This window comes from Haliotis rufescens, unplaced genomic scaffold, assembly GCF_023055435.1.
Source record: "Haliotis rufescens isolate VD_foot unplaced genomic scaffold, xgHalRufe1.0.p SCAF_117, whole genome shotgun sequence".
NCBI lineage: Eukaryota > Metazoa > Mollusca > Gastropoda > Lepetellida > Haliotidae > Haliotis > Haliotis rufescens.
In genome coordinates, this window is record NW_025963799.1 from 436,195 (window position 1) to 454,982 (window position 18,788).

At 44.0% G+C, this 18,788-nt stretch overlaps 2 protein-coding genes across 5 annotated transcripts in view; one reads left to right on the top strand and one right to left on the bottom strand.

Moving 5' to 3' along the window:
• The window catches only part of LOC124126622 (TELO2-interacting protein 1 homolog), a 112,481-nt gene that overhangs the window by 88,272 nt on the left and 5,421 nt on the right, over positions 1-18,788 (bottom strand). For 2 of the 4 annotated variants that reach the window (XM_048393199.1, XM_048393195.1), the window contains exons 1-2: positions 8,674-8,806; positions 3,523-3,730 (exon numbers count right to left, since the gene is read on the bottom strand). In XM_048393199.1, the coding sequence (XP_048249156.1) occupies positions 3,523-3,719 (197 nt within the window). In that variant the 5' untranslated portion in view covers positions 3,720-3,730; positions 8,674-8,806. Of the gene's footprint in view, positions 1-1,417; positions 1,447-3,522; positions 3,731-8,673; positions 8,807-18,788 lie in introns of those variants that run through there. The other 2 variants (XM_048393198.1, XM_048393197.1) reach the window with 2 other exon arrangements.
• LOC124127531 (nephrocystin-4-like) overlaps positions 9,960-18,788 on the top strand; it is a 116,697-nt gene continuing 107,868 nt past the window's right edge. The window contains exon 1 of the mRNA XM_048393193.1: positions 9,960-10,118. Coding sequence (XP_048249150.1) covers positions 9,969-10,118 — 150 coding nt within the window. The 5' untranslated portion in view covers positions 9,960-9,968. The remainder of the gene's footprint in view (positions 10,119-18,788) is intronic.

The window sequence follows — 18,788 nt, forward strand, 5'->3', positions numbered from 1 at the left end:
CGTCCTCTTCCTGAAACACAAACACATACATGGGTGTTAGCAGCAACACAGGCACACACAGCCGTGAGGACGTCCTCCTTCCTGAAACACAAACACATACATGGGTGTTAGCAGCAACACATACATGGGTGTTAGCAGCAACACAGGCACACACAGCCGTGAGGACGTCCTCCTTCCTGAAACACAAACACATACATAGAGGTGTTAGCAGCAACACAGGCACACACAGCCTTGAGGACGTCCTCCTTCCTGAAACACAAACACATACATAGAGGTGTTAGCAGCAACACAGGCACACAGAGCCGTGAGGACGTCCTCCTTCCTGAAACACAAACACATACATAGAGGTGTTAGCAGCAACACAGGCACACACAGCCGTGAGGACGTCCTCCTTCCTGAAACACAAACACATACATGGGTGTTAGCAGCAACACATACATGGGTGTTAGCAGCAACACAGGCACACACAGCCTTGAGGACGTCCTCCTTCCTGAAACACAAACACATACATGGGTGTTAGCAGCAACACAGGCACACACAGCCTTGAGGACGTCCTCCTTCCTGAAACACAAACACATACATGGGTGTTAGCAGCAACACAGGCAGACACAGCCGTGAGGACGTCCTCCTTCCTGAAACAAAAACACATGCATGGTGTTAGCAGCAACACATACATGGTGTTAGTAGCAACACATACATGGGTGTTAGCAGCAACACATACATGGTGTTAGTAGCAACACATACATGGTGTTAGCAGCAACACATACATGGTGTTAGTAGCAACACATACATGGGTGTTAGCAGCAACACATACATGGGTGTTAGTAGCAACATATACATGGGTGTTAGCAGCAACACATACATGGGTGTTAGTAGCAACACATACATGGGTGTTAGTGGCAACACATACATGGATGTTAGTAGCAACACATACATGGGTGTTAGCAGCAACACATACATGGGTGTTAGTAGCAACACATACATGGGTGTTAACAGCAACACCTACATGGGTGTTAGCAGCAACACATACATGGGTGCTAGTAGCAACACATACATCGGTGTTAGCAGCAACACATACATGGGTGTTAGCAGCAACACATACATGGGTGTTAGCAGCAACACATACATGGGTGTTAGCAGCAACACATACATGGGTGTTAGCAGCAACACATACATGGGTGTTAGTAGCAACACATACATGGGTGTTAGCAGCAACACATACATGGGTGTTAGCAGCAACACATACATAGAGGTGTTAGCAGCAACACAGGCACACACAGCCTTGAGGACGTCCTCCTTCCTGAAACACAAACACATACATAGAGGTGTTAGCAGCAACACAGGCACACAGAGCCGTGAGGACGTCCTCCTTCCTGAAACACAAACACATACATAGAGGTGTTAGCAGCAACACAGGCACACACAGCCGTGAGGACGTCCTCCTTCCTGAAACACAAACACATACATGGGTGTTAGCAGCAACACATACATGGGTGTTAGCAGCAACACAGGCACACACAGCCTTGAGGACGTCCTCCTTCCTGAAACACAAACACATACATGGGTGTTAGCAGCAACACAGGCACACACAGCCTTGAGGACGTCCTCCTTCCTGAAACACAAACACATACATGGGTGTTAGCAGCAACACAGGCAGACACAGCCGTGAGGACGTCCTCCTTCCTGAAACAAAAACACATGCATGGTGTTAGCAGCAACACATACATGGTGTTAGTAGCAACACATACATGGGTGTTAGCAGCAACACATACATGGTGTTAGTAGCAACACATACATGGTGTTAGCAGCAACACATACATGGTGTTAGTAGCAACACATACATGGGTGTTAGCAGCAACACATACATGGGTGTTAGTAGCAACATATACATGGGTGTTAGCAGCAACACATACATGGGTGTTAGTAGCAACACATACATGGGTGTTAGTGGCAACACATACATGGATGTTAGTAGCAACACATACATGGGTGTTAGCAGCAACACATACATGGGTGTTAGTAGCAACACATACATGGGTGTTAACAGCAACACCTACATGGGTGTTAGCAGCAACACATACATGGGTGCTAGTAGCAACACATACATCGGTGTTAGCAGCAACACATACATGGGTGTTAGCAGCAACACATACATGGGTGTTAGCAGCAACACATACATGGGTGTTAGCAGCAACACATACATGGGTGTTAGCAGCAACACATACATGGGTGTTAGCAGCAACACATACATGGGTGTTAGTAGCAACACATACATGGGTGTTAGCAGCAACACATACATGGGTGTTAGTAGCAACACATACATGGGTGTTAGCAGCAACACATACATGGGTGTTAGCAGCAACACATACATGGGTGTTAGCAGCAACACATACATGGGTGTTAGCAGCAACACATACATGGGTGTTAGCAGCAACACATACATGGGTGTTAGCAGCAACACATACATGGGTGTTAGCAGCAACACATACATGGGTGTTAGCAGCAACACATACATGGGTGTTAGTAGCAACACATACATGGGTGTTAGCAGCAACACATACATGGGTGTTAGTAGCAACACATACATGGGTGTTAACAGCAACACATACATGGGTGTTAGCAGCAACACATACATGGGTGTTAGTAGCAACACATACATGGGTGTTAGTAGCAACATATACATGGTGTTAGCAGCAACACATACATGGGTGTTAGCAGCAACACATACATGGGTGTTAGCAGCAACACATACATTGTGTTAGCAGCAACACATACATGGTGTTAGCAGCAACACATACATGGTGTTAGCAGCAACACATACATCGGTGTTAACAGCAACACATACATGGGTGTTAGTAGCAACATATACATGGTGTTAGCAGCAACACATACATGGTGTTAGCAGCAACACATACATGGGTGTTAGCAGCAACACATACATGGGTGTTAGTAGCAACATATACATGGTGTTAGCAGCAACACATACATGGTGTAGCAGCAACACATACATGGGTGTTAGCAGCAACACATACATGGGTGTTAGCAGCAACACATACATGGGTGTTAGTAGCAACACATACATTGGTGTTAACAGCAACACATACATTGGTGTTAACAGCAACACATACATGGGTGTTAGCAGCAACACATACATGGGTGTTAGCAGCAACACATACATGGGTGTTAGCAGCAACACATACATGGTATTAGCAGCAACACATACATGGGTGTTAGCAGCAACACATACATGGGTGTTAGCAGCAACACATACATGGGTGTTAGCAGCAACACATACATGGGTGTTAGCAGCAACAGGCCCAAGTGTGAAGTTTTTGTTACAGGTAAAATTTGGAAACTTTTCGTCTTCTCATAGAGATGCAACCTCATCAGAATATTAACCCCCTTTGTTATACCAGTCTATCATCACAAGCTGGATTACCTCCCTTGTTTGATGTCAGAAAGGCATTATTACCGAGGTTGCCCCCCCTCCTCCCCCATGGTGTGTCTGTGCCAGCAACTTACAGGGTGTCCTGTGTCTGGTGCTTGATGGTGAATCTCAGCGGGAAGAGCACATACTCCTGCAGATCCTGAAGCACGTCAGCTGGAACTGACCTGATGCCATCGAACAGCTCTTGCACACTCTCTCGCGTTTGTTCCTTGGTGAGCTTCACACAGACCGGCCGCAGCTTGTCAAAGGATTCCGTCCGCTCAGCGGCCATGCCAGTGCTAACTGTAATACAAGGCAGAATGCTGTAGTCAAATAAAGAAGTGATGATACATTCTGGGTTTCACAATGAATGATAGTTTGGGGGAATAATTTTAATTTAAATGATTTTGTTTTCACGCTTTTGATTTTTCTGGCCAAAGGTTTGTACAAAAGAATCTTCCAAAAACACTAGCATCCACTGGAATAGCCACCCTGTGTGAAACACTAGCATCCACTGGAATAGCCACCCTGTGTGAATATCTATAAGAACCTTACAGCAAGTCAAGTTCCCAACTGACCACACCGAGTGCACATGTACCAAAGATTGCAGGTACTGTGATGGAGGTTGGGATACACTGATTTGGGGCACTTTGCCCTGTGGCATCTTTCCACATAATCTGATAATAGAGATGGACTGTCATAACTTGTGTGTTTACGGCCATTTGTTCCAAAAAAGGATGTTATTTACAACATGTTTTACAAATTGTATGAATTTCTGTGGACTCGTTCCAAACGGCTTGATGCGGGCCCAGTGTGTTGGAATGTTGACACCGAGTGCCCGACAATTTCAATTTCAACTGGCTGAAGGACAGGGGGCAAGCACCAGTAGCAGGGTGTCAGATGGCCGTCGGTCACCGGTCAGAGACCGATAAATGTTAGTCCAAGGGTGTGGGATGGTGCACTTTTAGTGTGCGAAATGAATGGTAAACATATGAGCCCGTGGCTATTAAAATTCTGATCGGTCGACAATGTGAGAAACTAACCTAGACTGATTGTCTATGATGACTAAACTTAAGGATCAGTTAGAATGTCGTCGTGATAAGGTGCTTTTAACATTGCTCAGACTCTGTTCATCTTGTCAAATTGACAACTTCTATTCATTTATCCAGCTTAAGATGCAACAAGAAATATGTTTGAAAAATGTCGAGAATTCTTTCTCCTCATTGCACCATTAGCAGTGTAGAGTTTGAACGTTTCAAAGGGTGCATGCCCCTGTACCCCCCACGAGGGTTGAATTCTTTCTCCTCATTGCACCATTAGCAGTGTAGAGTTTGAACGTTTCAAAGGTGCATGCCCCTGTACCCCACTGTATCCCCCACGAGGGTTGAATTCTTTCTCCTCATTGCACCATTAGCAGTGTAGAGTTTGAACGTTTCAAAGGGTGCTGCCCCTGTACCCCCCACGAGGGTTGAATTCTTTCTCCTCATTGCACCATTAGCAGTGTAGAGTTTGAACGTTTCAAAGGGTGCATGCCCCTGTACCCCCCACGAGGGTTGAATTCTTTCTCCTCATTGCACCATTAGCAGTGTAGAGTTTGAACGTTTCAAAGGTGCATGCCCCTGTACCCCCCTGTATCCCCCACGAGGGTTGAATTCTTTCTCCTCATTGCACCATTAGCAGTGTAGAGTTTGAACGTTTCAAAGGGTGCTGCCCCTGTACCCCCCTGTACCCCCCACGAGGGTTGAATTCTTTCTCCTCATTGCACCATTAGCAGTGTAGAGTTTGAACGTTTCAAAGGGTGCTGCCCCTGTACCCCCCACGAGGGTTGAATTCTTTCTCCTCATTGCACCATTAGCAGTGTAGAGTTTGAACGTTTCAAAGGGTGCTGCCCCTGTACCCCCCTGTATCCCCCACGAGGGTTGAATTCTTTCTGTGGCATCTTTCCACATAATCTGATAATAGAGATGGACTGTCATAACTTGTGTGTTTACGGCCATTTGTTCCAAAAAAGGATGTTATTTACAACATGTTTTACAAATTGTATGAATTTCTGTGGACTCGTTCCAAACGGCTTGATGCGGGCCCAGTGTGTTGGAATGTTGACACCGAGTGCCCGACAATTTCAATTTCAACTGGCTGAAGGACAGGGGGCAAGCACCAGTAGCAGGGTGTCAGATGGCCGTCGGTCACCGGTCAGAGACCGATAAATGTTAGTCCAAGGGTGTGGGATGGTGCACTTTTAGTGTGCGAAATGAATGGTAAACATATGAGCCCGTGGCTATTAAAATTCTGATCGGTCGACAATGTGAGAAACTAACCTAGACTGATTGTCTATGATGACTAAACTTAAGGATCAGTTAGAATGTCGTCGTGATAAGGTGCTTTTAACATTGCTCAGACTCTGTTCATCTTGTCAAATTGACAACTTCTATTCATTTATCCAGCTTAAGATGCAACAAGAAATATGTTTGAAAAATGTCGAGAATTCTTTCTCCTCATTGCACCATTAGCAGTGTAGAGTTTGAACGTTTCAAAGGGTGCATGCCCCTGTACCCCCCACGAGGGTTGAATTCTTTCTCCTCATTGCACCATTAGCAGTGTAGAGTTTGAACGTTTCAAAGGTGCATGCCCCTGTACCCCACTGTATCCCCCACGAGGGTTGAATTCTTTCTCCTCATTGCACCATTAGCAGTGTAGAGTTTGAACGTTTCAAAGGGTGCTGCCCCTGTACCCCCCACGAGGGTTGAATTCTTTCTCCTCATTGCACCATTAGCAGTGTAGAGTTTGAACGTTTCAAAGGGTGCATGCCCCTGTACCCCCCACGAGGGTTGAATTCTTTCTCCTCATTGCACCATTAGCAGTGTAGAGTTTGAACGTTTCAAAGGTGCATGCCCCTGTACCCCCCTGTATCCCCCACGAGGGTTGAATTCTTTCTCCTCATTGCACCATTAGCAGTGTAGAGTTTGAACGTTTCAAAGGGTGCTGCCCCTGTACCCCCCTGTACCCCCCACGAGGGTTGAATTCTTTCTCCTCATTGCACCATTAGCAGTGTAGAGTTTGAACGTTTCAAAGGGTGCTGCCCCTGTACCCCCCACGAGGGTTGAATTCTTTCTCCTCATTGCACCATTAGCAGTGTAGAGTTTGAACGTTTCAAAGGGTGCTGCCCCTGTACCCCCCTGTATCCCCCACGAGGGTTGAATTCTTTCTCCTCATTGCACCATTAGCAGTGTAGAGTTTGAACGTTTCAAAGGGTGCATGCCCCTGTACCCCCCACGAGGGTTGAATTCTTTCTCCTCATTGCACCATTAGCAGTGTAGAGTTTGAACGTTTCAAAGGGTGCTGCCCCTGTACCCCCCACGAGGGTTGAATTCTTTCTCCTCATTGCACCATTAGCAGTGTAGAGTTTGAACGTTTCAAAGGTGCATGCCCCTGTACCCCCCTGTATCCCCCACGAGGGTTGAATTCTTTCTCCTCATTGCACCATTAGCAGTGTAGAGTTTGAACGTTTCAAAGGGTGCATGCCCCTGTACCCCCCTGTACCCCCCACGAGGGTTGAATTCTTTCTCCTCATTGCACCATTAGCAGTGTAGAGTTTGAACGTTTCAAAGGGTGCATGCCCCTGTACCCCCCACGAGGGTTGAATTGCACAGCGTTCCACATGTTGGGTGGTCCATCTGAGGCTACCAGAATATATTTCTTGATAGCCCAATGTCATACAATGCACTGTCAATAAATAATAATCCTCTGCATCTCTGGACACACATTTGCAGGTTCAACTACCATGACTTCACACACTCAGACACAGTATACTGACTCCGAAACGACCAGTCCTTGTTTTAGCCCCTTAATGCCGAGCGCCAGGCAGGATATCAACAAGTACCAGCTTTAAAGTCTTTTGGTATGATGCGGCCAGGGATCGAACCCAAGGCCTTGCGCTTTCCAGGCGAACGCTCTACCACTCACATGGAGGCAGTCTCGTACTCAGATGCTGATACTGTACATACATAGACACACAGATGTACTGTTAGATACACCACTAATTGCAATAGCAAATTACTTGTGCAATAATTTGTCTCCGTGAAGTCACAACAAAACAGACTACCAGCGTTCTTGTTTACCGGTAAATACCAGTTTTTTACTGGTAAAATTGATGGGATTTGAACCATGGTAAGGGTGTCATCTGTGGGGTGACTCCACGCCCTGCTACATACTTCCCCGTCAACAGAAGGCGCGTCCCGGGCCGCATAGTAGGGTACTGAGGCTTATTTTGCTCAAATTTAATATGAACGTGCTCAGCCCCACGTTGGGCGCCAATGTAAAATTTCCGAGTCCTGTGATGGGATTCGAACCACGGACCTGATCCGAGGTCAGACGCCTTGTCCACATGACCAAAGACTCCCTCAGCAAGCTGACAAGGTAAGGATGTCATCTGTGGGATGACTCCACGCCCTGCTACACTGACAAGGTAAGGATGTCATCTGTGGGATGACTCCACGCCCTGCTACACTGACAAGGTAAGGATGTCATCTGTGGGATGACTCCACGCCCTGCTACACTGACAAGGTAAGGATGTCATCTGTGGGATGACTCCACGCCCTGCTACACTGACAAGGTAAGGATGTCATCTGTGGGATGACTCCACGCCCTGCTACACTGACAAGGTAAGGATGTCATCTGTGGGATGACTCCGCCCTGCTACACTGACAAGGTCAGGATGTCATCTGTGGGATGACTCCACGCCCTGCTACACTGACAAGGTAAGGATGTCATCTGTGGGATGACTCCACGCCCTGCTACACTGACAAGGTAAGGATGTCATCTGTGGGATGACTCCACGCCCTGCTACACTGACAAGGTAAGGATGTCATCTGTGGGATGACTCCACGCCCTGCTACACTGACAAGGTAAGGATTTCATCTGTGGGATGACTCCACGCCCTGCTACACTCAGAAGACAGCTGATAGTCACCCTACTCCAGAGCTGGGTATTCCAGAGACACCGGGGTAAAAGTCTTCTTGACCGTTGGGCCTGACATTCCCAGGGTCCATGATGTCATGTGACAAGTGCCACTGTGGTCTGTTTCGACAGAACTATGAGCGGAACTTCGTCACTAGTTTGTGGAAACTAACTGAATCGACAATCGCAGATAACTTATACAACAATACCTCAAATTCTAACACTTCACTGAAATATATGGCAAATATGAGAGATGACAATATATGACAGTTCGACACATGTCACTTTACCTAAGGCAAGCGTTCGAACATCAACAAACAGACATGGACGCGGCCATTCCTCTGTAATAAGCCAATCAAATTGCTCCTTACAACATACAGACTTCTAAAATCCAAACAGCGACGTCGTGTCGCTCCGGAGGTTCTACGAATGGCCCAGGATGTAGCATGCGCTGATGTTGTGTACAGACTATCGGAGTTACTTAAAAAAGATGAACAGTAATAGTTAAAAGCGAGAAGTGAATGTAATATCTTGAGACAAGAAGCGGCAGTGAATGAAAATTTCAGACACTCTCCAGCATGGGCGTCACTGTTGTAGACGGCGACCCCATATCATAAATGTTTCTATTAATAAACTAAAGCTAAAACTTCTAGTGATTCCTTTAGAAAACTTTTTATGAAAAGAATACATTGTGCTCGGGAATTTATGATAATGTAGTAATACTTAAAATTTGTATAAAATAATAAAGTCCGCGTTAGTCCAATATCTTCTTTATATCAAACTGGTAGTATTATTTTATTATATATTACATATACACCGAGTGAACATTTGCCACATTTTTGTACATATCTTGAAAATCACGTTGATCATTGTAAAACGCACGCACATGACACATTGTTAACTAAAGCAATAAAATTTAACCTGTTTTAGTGTTAATTAAACATGCACCAGTTGGCCCGTAGCTGTAGAATTAACCTTATAACTTATATAAAAACAGCTTGACTTCACAACATATAAGGAAGGGAATTTATGGACGTCAACTTCTTCAATGCCTTTCAAAGACTTCACAAGATGTAGTTTGAACGACCGTCAACTGAAGCCTTGTCTTTTTTCTTTGACATATTTTAGTTTCACTGTCTGCCGAATCTGAGATTCGTCACCTTGTCAGCAGAACTATACGATAAATCTTATTTTAACCTGTGCGTATTGTCTATCACTATGTAACATATATAACTTATATGTTCGTGTATGATATTTTTGAAGATCGATCGATGTTGGACACCAGTCTTGTTTCAGGTGTGAGTTATCGTTTTTTATCTACCCGAATAACAGGAACAACTTTTTGCTATAGTACATGTAATACAAATTCCAACAAGAACCTCTGCTTTTTTATAAAAAAAAACACTACACACAGCGTCTTAATAGATCAGAATAACTATTGTTGTAGCATTATTAAAAAAATGAGAACGCATTTTATTGTTTAATGGTTCGTTCTAAACTGCCTTTATCTTCAGAATAAAATACATAAATTCAAATATATGAAATTAGTTGTAATGAAAATAGAACATATTTGTAAGTTGACAGTATGGCGGGCCCTCTGACAGGTAAATCGTGGAGGAGTTTCCACGAGAAGAATATACACCTGCCACCGCCATTTGACCGACAACAGGCTGCACATGAAATCAGCACACCAATATGCATAAATCTCAAAACGGTTCAAGGACTGTCCAACCCCGTAAGTTTTATCTGAAGAACCATGTTTGATGTTCACTCGCAAGCCTGTGCACGTTTCCAAGCAAAACAAACCGAACCACATCACTTCAAAAATTTTGAAGCAGCCGATGGTAAAACCAAATCACGTTTTACTTCCCATCAAATTCGATCATATTAAAAGCGCAAATGTCGGAACATAAATAATGTGCATTAAATAAGGCCATGATTACAAAGGGGTGCACGGAAAACCGTCACCTCGGGAATACGGGACCGATTTCACCCGGCGAAACTCTACTAGCGACCAGTTATCGACATTTTTACGTTTTATTTCTGAAAAAAATTTCGTGTATTAACTTGACTGTACCAGTACCTTTGATTTTCTTAAAACTATGAGCAAATACGCTTATTTCGGGAGTAGTGCACTTTACCGGGCGCACTTTTTCAGATCCTATTAGCGCTGTGGGGGCTCGAACGCGCTTCGCCGGCTCACCGGTTCTGCTAATTAATGTGTTAATTAATGAGTTAATTAGCCGACGCTCTACCACTGGACCACAGGCGCTATCACATGTAATTAGTGCTCGTTTAACGGGTCATTAGAATCCCCATTGACATGCACACGTAATCAGTAATGAATTCCGCATGCGTGTGACGTCACTGTCCGCGCTCCCATTCATCTTTTCTTGAAACCACACCCGCAATTGTTTTTGTCAACATGACCGACCAATGGGATTAACCGTATTAACGCTTGAAAAGGTAAGAATTTATGGCTAACCCTTGCCCAAAGCAGGCTTACCCTAATGACCGAAAACGGGTGTTGGATCGTAAAGACGTGTAAGTTTCCCTAAGAACGAAAAATGGGTGTTGGATCGTAAAGACGTGTAAGTTTCCCTAAGAACAAAAAACGGGTGTTGGATCGTAAAGACGTGTAAGTTTCCCTAAGAACGCAAAACGGGTGTTGGATCGTAAAGACGTGTTAGTTTCCCTAAGAACAAAAAACGGGTGTTGGATCGTAAAGACGTGTAAGTTTCCCTAAGAACGAAAAACGGGTGTTGGATCGTAAAGACGTGTAAGTTTCCCTAAGAACAAAAAACGGGTGTTGGATCGTAAAGACGTGTTAGTTTCCCTAAGAACGAAAAACGGGTGTTGGATCGTAAAGACGTGTAAGTTTCCCTAAGAACGAAAAACGGGTGTTGGATCGTAAAGACGTGTAAGTTTCCCTAAGAACGAAAAATGGGTGTTGGATCGTAAAGACGTGTAAGTTTCCCTAAGACCGAGAACGGGTGTTTGATCGGAAAGATGTGTAAGATTCCCTAATACCGAGAACGGGTGTTGGATCGTGAAGCGAGAGTCACCAGAGCGTGAGGCACGGTAACTGTAAAACGAGACAGCGGTGGCACTATAGCGCGGTAATTGAGCGGATGGTAGAGCTCGGGCTGCGCCCGGTAAACTGCATTGTTGCCCTTATTTCTGTTGTAACTGGGCGAGAGGGAATCAATGGGCATCATCGTGTTGTGGGATTTCAGTGTGCACCACCCATGTGTCTTTTCTAAAGCTATATTTCAGGAAAGTCCTATATTTTAAATATATTGTTACAAGTTTCCGTTCCGTTTTTCATATTTGGATAAATATTTCTTTTTCCTAATGAAAAAGAGCAAAAGTAAAACAAGATGCGATCGAGTGCGCGATATATGGGGGGTGGGCGATAACTGGTCGCTAGCCAGAAGTTATTGTTGAGCTAAAAAATGGCACCTCATATACAAAATAACAATAAAAACGATTTATGTCGTAGTATATATGCATTTTTTCATCGGTAATGATCATTTTTCAATATTTTTATTATACTTATCATTGTCATCTATCTATTTTACTATCCCAAAATATCCTTGTCATCTATCTTTTAGATTTACAGCACTTTACAACACTGGTCCGTGAACAACAGAGGTCAACAGTTTTCTTCTGTATCTTTCGATTGCAAATTAACTTCAAAGTTCATGTTATCAATGACATCATCCATTGCAATGGAAGGGGAATCTTCTTCTTTACTGCTAATTTCCCTTTTTCTGCCTATAGCAAGTCCCATTATACACCATGTTAATTCTTTATGAGTGTCTTCTATCCAATAACACATCGATACAACATTTTGAAGAATTGCAATCTCATTACTATCAGACCTTAGTTTCCACTATCGCTAAACAAAAATCTGAGGATGCCCCATTACTGGTCACATCAGAATGACTTTCTCAAACTTTGACCAACCAATGAAATGACCAACGAGAAGTCAACATGAGCCATTCAGAAAGAGCTGTATCAAGCTATACAGCACTTATTTCAAATTGGCGACTACAATTTGAAAAATATGTTGACGAAGTTCTCAAATGAAAATTTGAAAACTGAGCAAGACAACATTCTGTTAAGTCTTATGCAGAGATCTCTCGTTACAACGCTTCCTTCGGGGGTCCAAATAGTTGATGAGGGTTATAGATGATCAGCAGTTTAACTAAGGTTGAGTCATAGATAGTAGATGACCAACAAAACAGTATATACATGCTCTGCCTTATATAGCTGGAATATTGCTGAGTGCGGCGTTAAACAACAAACAAACAAACAAACAAACGTTGCACGTTTCAGAGTTTAAAAAAAGATAAGAATAGATGTTGTTTGTGATTCATAGTGTTAAAAAAAAAGATTTATAAAAATCATATTAAATTTGAGCAAAATAAGCCTCAGTACCCTACTATGCGACCCGGTACGCGCCTTCTGTTGACGAGGAATTATGTAGCTGGGCGTGGAGTCATCCCACAGATGACACCCTTACCATGGTTCGAATCCCATCAAGGGACTCGGAAATTTTATGGCCGCTACAGTAGCATTAAAAAAAACACATCGTATCCCTTCAGCGAATTCAGGTGAATAAACGGGTATAACAATTTGGTCAAAAAGAATATTAATTTTGACATAAAACATTACTGGACATGATGATTTACCATTCAAATTGTAAGTCCTGCTCTCCAAGGCATTGTTTTATATGCCGACATTAAGATCACCATGTGTATTTTCTCGTAAACTAAGCCAGAAATAGCAATAAGCTGTGCACACATTTCGTCCCAATCTACTGGTGATTCAGTTATAAAGCGCCCAATGATACAACTTCAAAGAATTTTGAAGAAAAAATTGTATCGGAAATTATTAACAATCAGGAATAATATATTCCAATATCGTGGTATTTTAGTTGCAGCTTCCACTATATATATATTTAAAATGAGAAGAATCATAAGTGTAGCGCTTTGGTACAGGTGGTATGCAGGATATCTTTTTACGTATGGAACAATTTGACCAGTCACCGAAGAGACTTCCCTCGCTACATGTACACCTCGTGCTAGACTTGCCTCGCTACATGTACACCTCGCTACATGTACACCTCATGCTAGACTTCCCTCACTACATGTACACCTCGTGCTAGACTTCCCTCGCTACATGTACACCTCGTGCTAGACTTCCCTCACTACATGTACACCTCGCTACATGTACACCTCGTGCTAGACTTCCCTCACTACATGTACACCTCGCTACATGTACACCTTGTGCTAGACTTCCCTCACTACATGTACACCTCGTGCTAGACTTCCCTCGCTACATGTACACCTCATGCTAGACTTCCCTCACTACATGTACACCTCGTGCTAGACTTCCCTCACTACATGTACACCTCGTGCTAGACTTCCCTCGCTACATGTACACCTCGTGCTAGACTTCCCTCGCTACATGTACACCTCGCTACATGTACACCTCGCTACATGTACACCTCGTGCTAGACTTCCCTCGCTACATGTACACCTCGTGCTAGACTTCCCTCGCTACATGTACACCTCGTGCTAGACTTCCCTCGCTACATGTACACCTCGTGCTAGACTTCCCTCGCTACATGTACACCTCGTGCTAGACTTCCCTCGCTACATGTACACCTTGTGCTAGACTTCCCTCGCTACATGTACACCTCGTGCTAGACTTCCCTCGCTACATGTACACCTCGTGCTAGACTTCCCTCGCTACATGTACACCTCGTGCTAGACTTCCCTCGCTACATGTACACCTCGTGCTAGACTTCCCTCACTACATGTACACCTCGTGCTAGACTTCCCTCACTACATGTACACCTCGCTACATGTACACCTCGCTACATGTACACCTCGCTACATGTACACCTCATGCTAGACTTCCCTCGCTACATGTACACCTCGCTACATGTACACCTCGCTACATGTACACCTCGCTACATGTACACCTCGCTACATGTACACCTCGCTACATGTACACCTCGTGCTAGACTTCCCGCGCTACATGTACACCTCGCTACATGTACACCTCGCTACATGTACACCTCGTGCTAGACTTCCCTCGCTACATGTACACCTCATGCTAGACTTCCCTCGCTGCATGTACACCTCGTGCTGAGGTGCTGTTTCAGCTACATCCCTTTTCAAAGTGTTTCTAACCGCAACTTGTTCAAATTTGTATTCGTCCATCACTCCAGGGCCCACTTGCACATAGCGATCTTAGTGCTAAGACTATTGTAAGCCTATGTTAAAGTATGGGAGTTACGATCATGTTTGCGCTAAGATCGCTTTGTGCAAGTGGGCACTGATGCTACAGAATTAGAAGATACCAAATATCAGAATGGGGTCATGATAAAATGGCTCAACATCAAAACAGAGCTAGAATACAAAGTAGCAGATGCTTTCCGCCATATTGGTAATGTAATTGCTCGAGCTCCTTTCTTAGCAACGGGTTCTGATGTGTTTACCACAAAAACATCGAGAGGCTTGCCTTGCCCCCAACATAACGACTTGAAACAAATGCTATCTTAAGTAAATTGAGTGATAGAAATTGGCACTAGTCCTGTAGTCCTTGCCAAACTTCCCAATAGTTAGGTATTATAAGGACTAGTAGAAATTTGCCATTTTTAAGGGTTTTGCTATGTTATCATTATAAGGACTAGTGGACTAAAACTGTTAAGTTTCTACCATTGAAATGCCTTTTTTAGTTTCCAAAGTTCATCAAAAATACTACATGTATACAAATCTGCCCCCGATGAGTGTCCCTGATACGCTTGCCCCATGCAAGTGTTGAACTTCTATTTTCAAGTAACTATTCTATACTGATGTCCAATTTTCAATGTTTATGAATTGCTTTGAATCTGATATTCAATTTTTAGGTTAAATGCAAGCAGAGTGATTGTTTCTGCCTATTTTGAACTTCTATTTTATAACATGGTCATACTATGGCATGCTGCTATATCAGAAGCAAAAAAACCCGTGGCCCATAGATATCCAGTGTTCTTATTGTACGGAAAACAAATACTGTTTTACCCTTGACCATGCTAAGATGATAAGTTTGGTTAAAACTTGGATATCCTTTTACAAACTTAACACCCAGTTTCTTTACGTATCTTGCATCATTCAAGAACATTAGGCGATGTAATAATTGATCACAATAGGATGATGATGGAATGATGTTGACAACATGAATGAGTCCCAACTGTTCATGCTGTTTCACTTATATTATTGATGAGTTGCCTTGGAAGTGCGATAGATACCCCAGGATACCACAGAAGTCTATTATTAAGATGGAATATTGAACACTGTTGAGGGATGATACGCTGGATTGAACTTCCAATAAATAGAACAGTTAATATCAGAATTAGATTGCTAGTCTCCCAGCAGAAGTTGCCAAGCTACCAGCATCCAGAGATAAATCAGTTTGACATGTCATGTCTCTCTTTAGGTGACTGTCACTGAGATCAGGGCCAAGTGATGTCATTAACTGATGTCTCTCCAGAGGTGACTTGCTGTTCACTGAGATCAGGCCCAAGTGATGTCATCTACTGATGTCTCTCCAGAGATGACTTGCTCTTCACTGAGATCAGGGCCAAGTGATGTCATTAACTGATGTCTCTCCAGAGGTGACTTGCTCTTCACTGAGATCAGGCCCAAGTGATGTCATCTACTGATGTCTCTCCAGAGATGACTTGCTGTTCACTGAGATCAGGGCCAAGCAATGTCATTAATTGATGTCTCTCCAGAGATAACTTGCTCGTCACTGAGATCAGGGCCAAGTGATGTCATCTACTGATGTCTCTCCAGAGATGACTTGCTGTTCACTGAGATCAGGGCCAAGTGATGTCATTAACTCATGTCTCTCCAGAGATGACTTGCTTGTCACTGAGATCAGGGCCAAGTAATGTCATTAACTGATGTCTCTCCAGAGATGACTTGCTTGTCACTGAGATCAGGGCCAAGCAATGTCATTAATTGATGTCTCTCCAGAGATGACTTGCTGTTCACTGAGGTCAGGGCCATGTGATGTCATCTACTGATGTCTCTCCAGAGATGACTTGCTTGTCACTGAGATCAGGGCCAAGCAATGTCATTAATTGATGTCTCTCCAGAGATAACTTGCTCTTCACTGAGATCAGGGCCAAGTGATGTCATCTACTGATGTCTCTCCAGAGATGACTTGCTGTTCACTGAGATCAGGGCCAAGTGATGTCATTAACTCATGTCTCTCCAGAGATTACTTGCTCTTCACTGAGATCAGGCCCAAGTGATGTCATCTACTGATGTCTCTCAAGAGGTGACTTGCTGTTCACTGAGATCAGGCCCAAGTTATGTCATTAACTGATGTCTCTCCAGATATGACTTGCTGTTCACTGAGATCAGGGCCAAGTGATGTCATTAACTGATGTCTCTCCAGAGATGACTTGCTGTTCACTGAGATCAGGGCCAAGCAATGTCATTAATTGATGTCTCTCCAGAGATAAGTTGCTCATCACTGAGATCAGGGCCAAGTGATGTCATCTACTGATTTCTCTCCAGAGATAACTTGCTCGTCACTGAGATCAGGGCCAAGTGATGTCATCTACTGATGTCTCTCCAGAGATGACTTGCTGTTCACTGAGATCAGGGCCAAGTTATGTCATTAACTCATGTCTCTCTGAGATGACTTGCTTGTCACTGAGATCAGGGCCAAGTGATGTCATTATCTGATGTCTCTCCAGAGATGACTTGCTTGTCACTCAGATCAGGGCCAAGTGATGTCATTAACTGATGTCTCTCCAGAGATGACTTGCTTGTCACTGAGATCAGGGCCAAGCAATGTCATTAATTGATGTCTCTCCAGAGATGACTTGCTCTTCACTGAGATCAGGCCCAAGTGATGTCATCTACTGATGTCTCTCCAGAGGTGACTTGCTGTTCACTGGGAACAGGGCCAAGTGATGTCATTAACTGATGTCTCTCCAGAGATGACTTGCTCACTGAGATCAGGGCCAAGTGATGTCATTAACTGATGTCTCTCCAGAGATTACTTGCTCTTCACTGAGATCAGGGCCAAGTGATGTCATTAACTGATGTCCCCAGAGATTACTTGCTATTCACTGAGATCAGGGCCAAGTGATGTCATTAACTCATGTCTCTCCAGAGATGACTTGCTGTTCACAGTGGTCAGGGCCAAGTGATGTCATCTACTGATGTCTCTCCAGAGATGACTTGCTGTTCACTTGGAACATGGCCAAGTGATGTCATTAACTGATGTCTCTCCAGAGATGACTTGCTTGTCACTGAGATCAGGGCCAAGTGATGTCATTAACTGATGTCTCTCCAGAGATGACTTGCTATTCACTGAGATCAGGGCCAAGTGATGTCATTAACTCATGTCTCTCCAGAGATGACTTGCTGTTCACTGTGGTCAGGGCCAAGTGATGTCATCTACTGATGTCTCTCCAGAGATGACTTGCTGTTCACTTGGAACATGGCCAAGTGATGTCATTAACTGATGTCTCTCCAGAGATGACTTGCTTGTCACTGAGATCAGGGCCAAGTGATGTCATTAACTGATGTCTCTCCAGATATGACTTGCTCTTCACTCAGATCAGGGCCAAGTTATGTCATTAACTGATGTCTCTCCAGAGATGACTTGCTGTTCACTGAGATCAGGGCCAAGCAATGTCATTAATTGATGTCTCTCCAGAGATAACTTGCTGTTCACTGACATCAGGGCCAAGTGATGTAATTCACTGATGTCTCTTCTGAGATGACTTGCTCTTCACTTGGAACAGGGCCAAGCAATGTCATTAATTGATGTCTCTCCAGAGATAACTTGCTTGTCACTGAGATCAGGGCCAAGTGATGTCATTAACTCATGTCTCTCCAGAGATGACTTGCTCGTCACTGAGATCAGGGCCAAGTGATGTCATCTACTGATGTCTCTCCAGAGATGACTTGCTGTTCACTGAGATCAGGGCCAAGTGATGTCATTAACTGATGTCCCTCCAGAGATGACTTGCTCTTCCCCGAGATCAGGGCCAAGTGATGTCATTAACTGATGTCTCTCCAGAGGTGACTTGATCGTCACTGAGATCAGGGCCAAGTGATGTCATTAACTGATGTCTCTCCAGAGGTGACTTGCTCTTCACTGAGATCAGGGCCAAGTGATGTCACTACAATATTAATTGATGTCTCTCCAGAGATGACTTGCTCTTCAATGAGATCAGGGCCAAGTGATGTCATCTACTGATGTCTCTCTGTCTCTCCAGAGATGACTTGCTGTTCACTGAGATCAGGGCCAAGTGATGTCATTAACTGATGTCTCTCCAGAGGTGACTTGATCGTCACTGAGATCAGGGCCAAGTGATGTC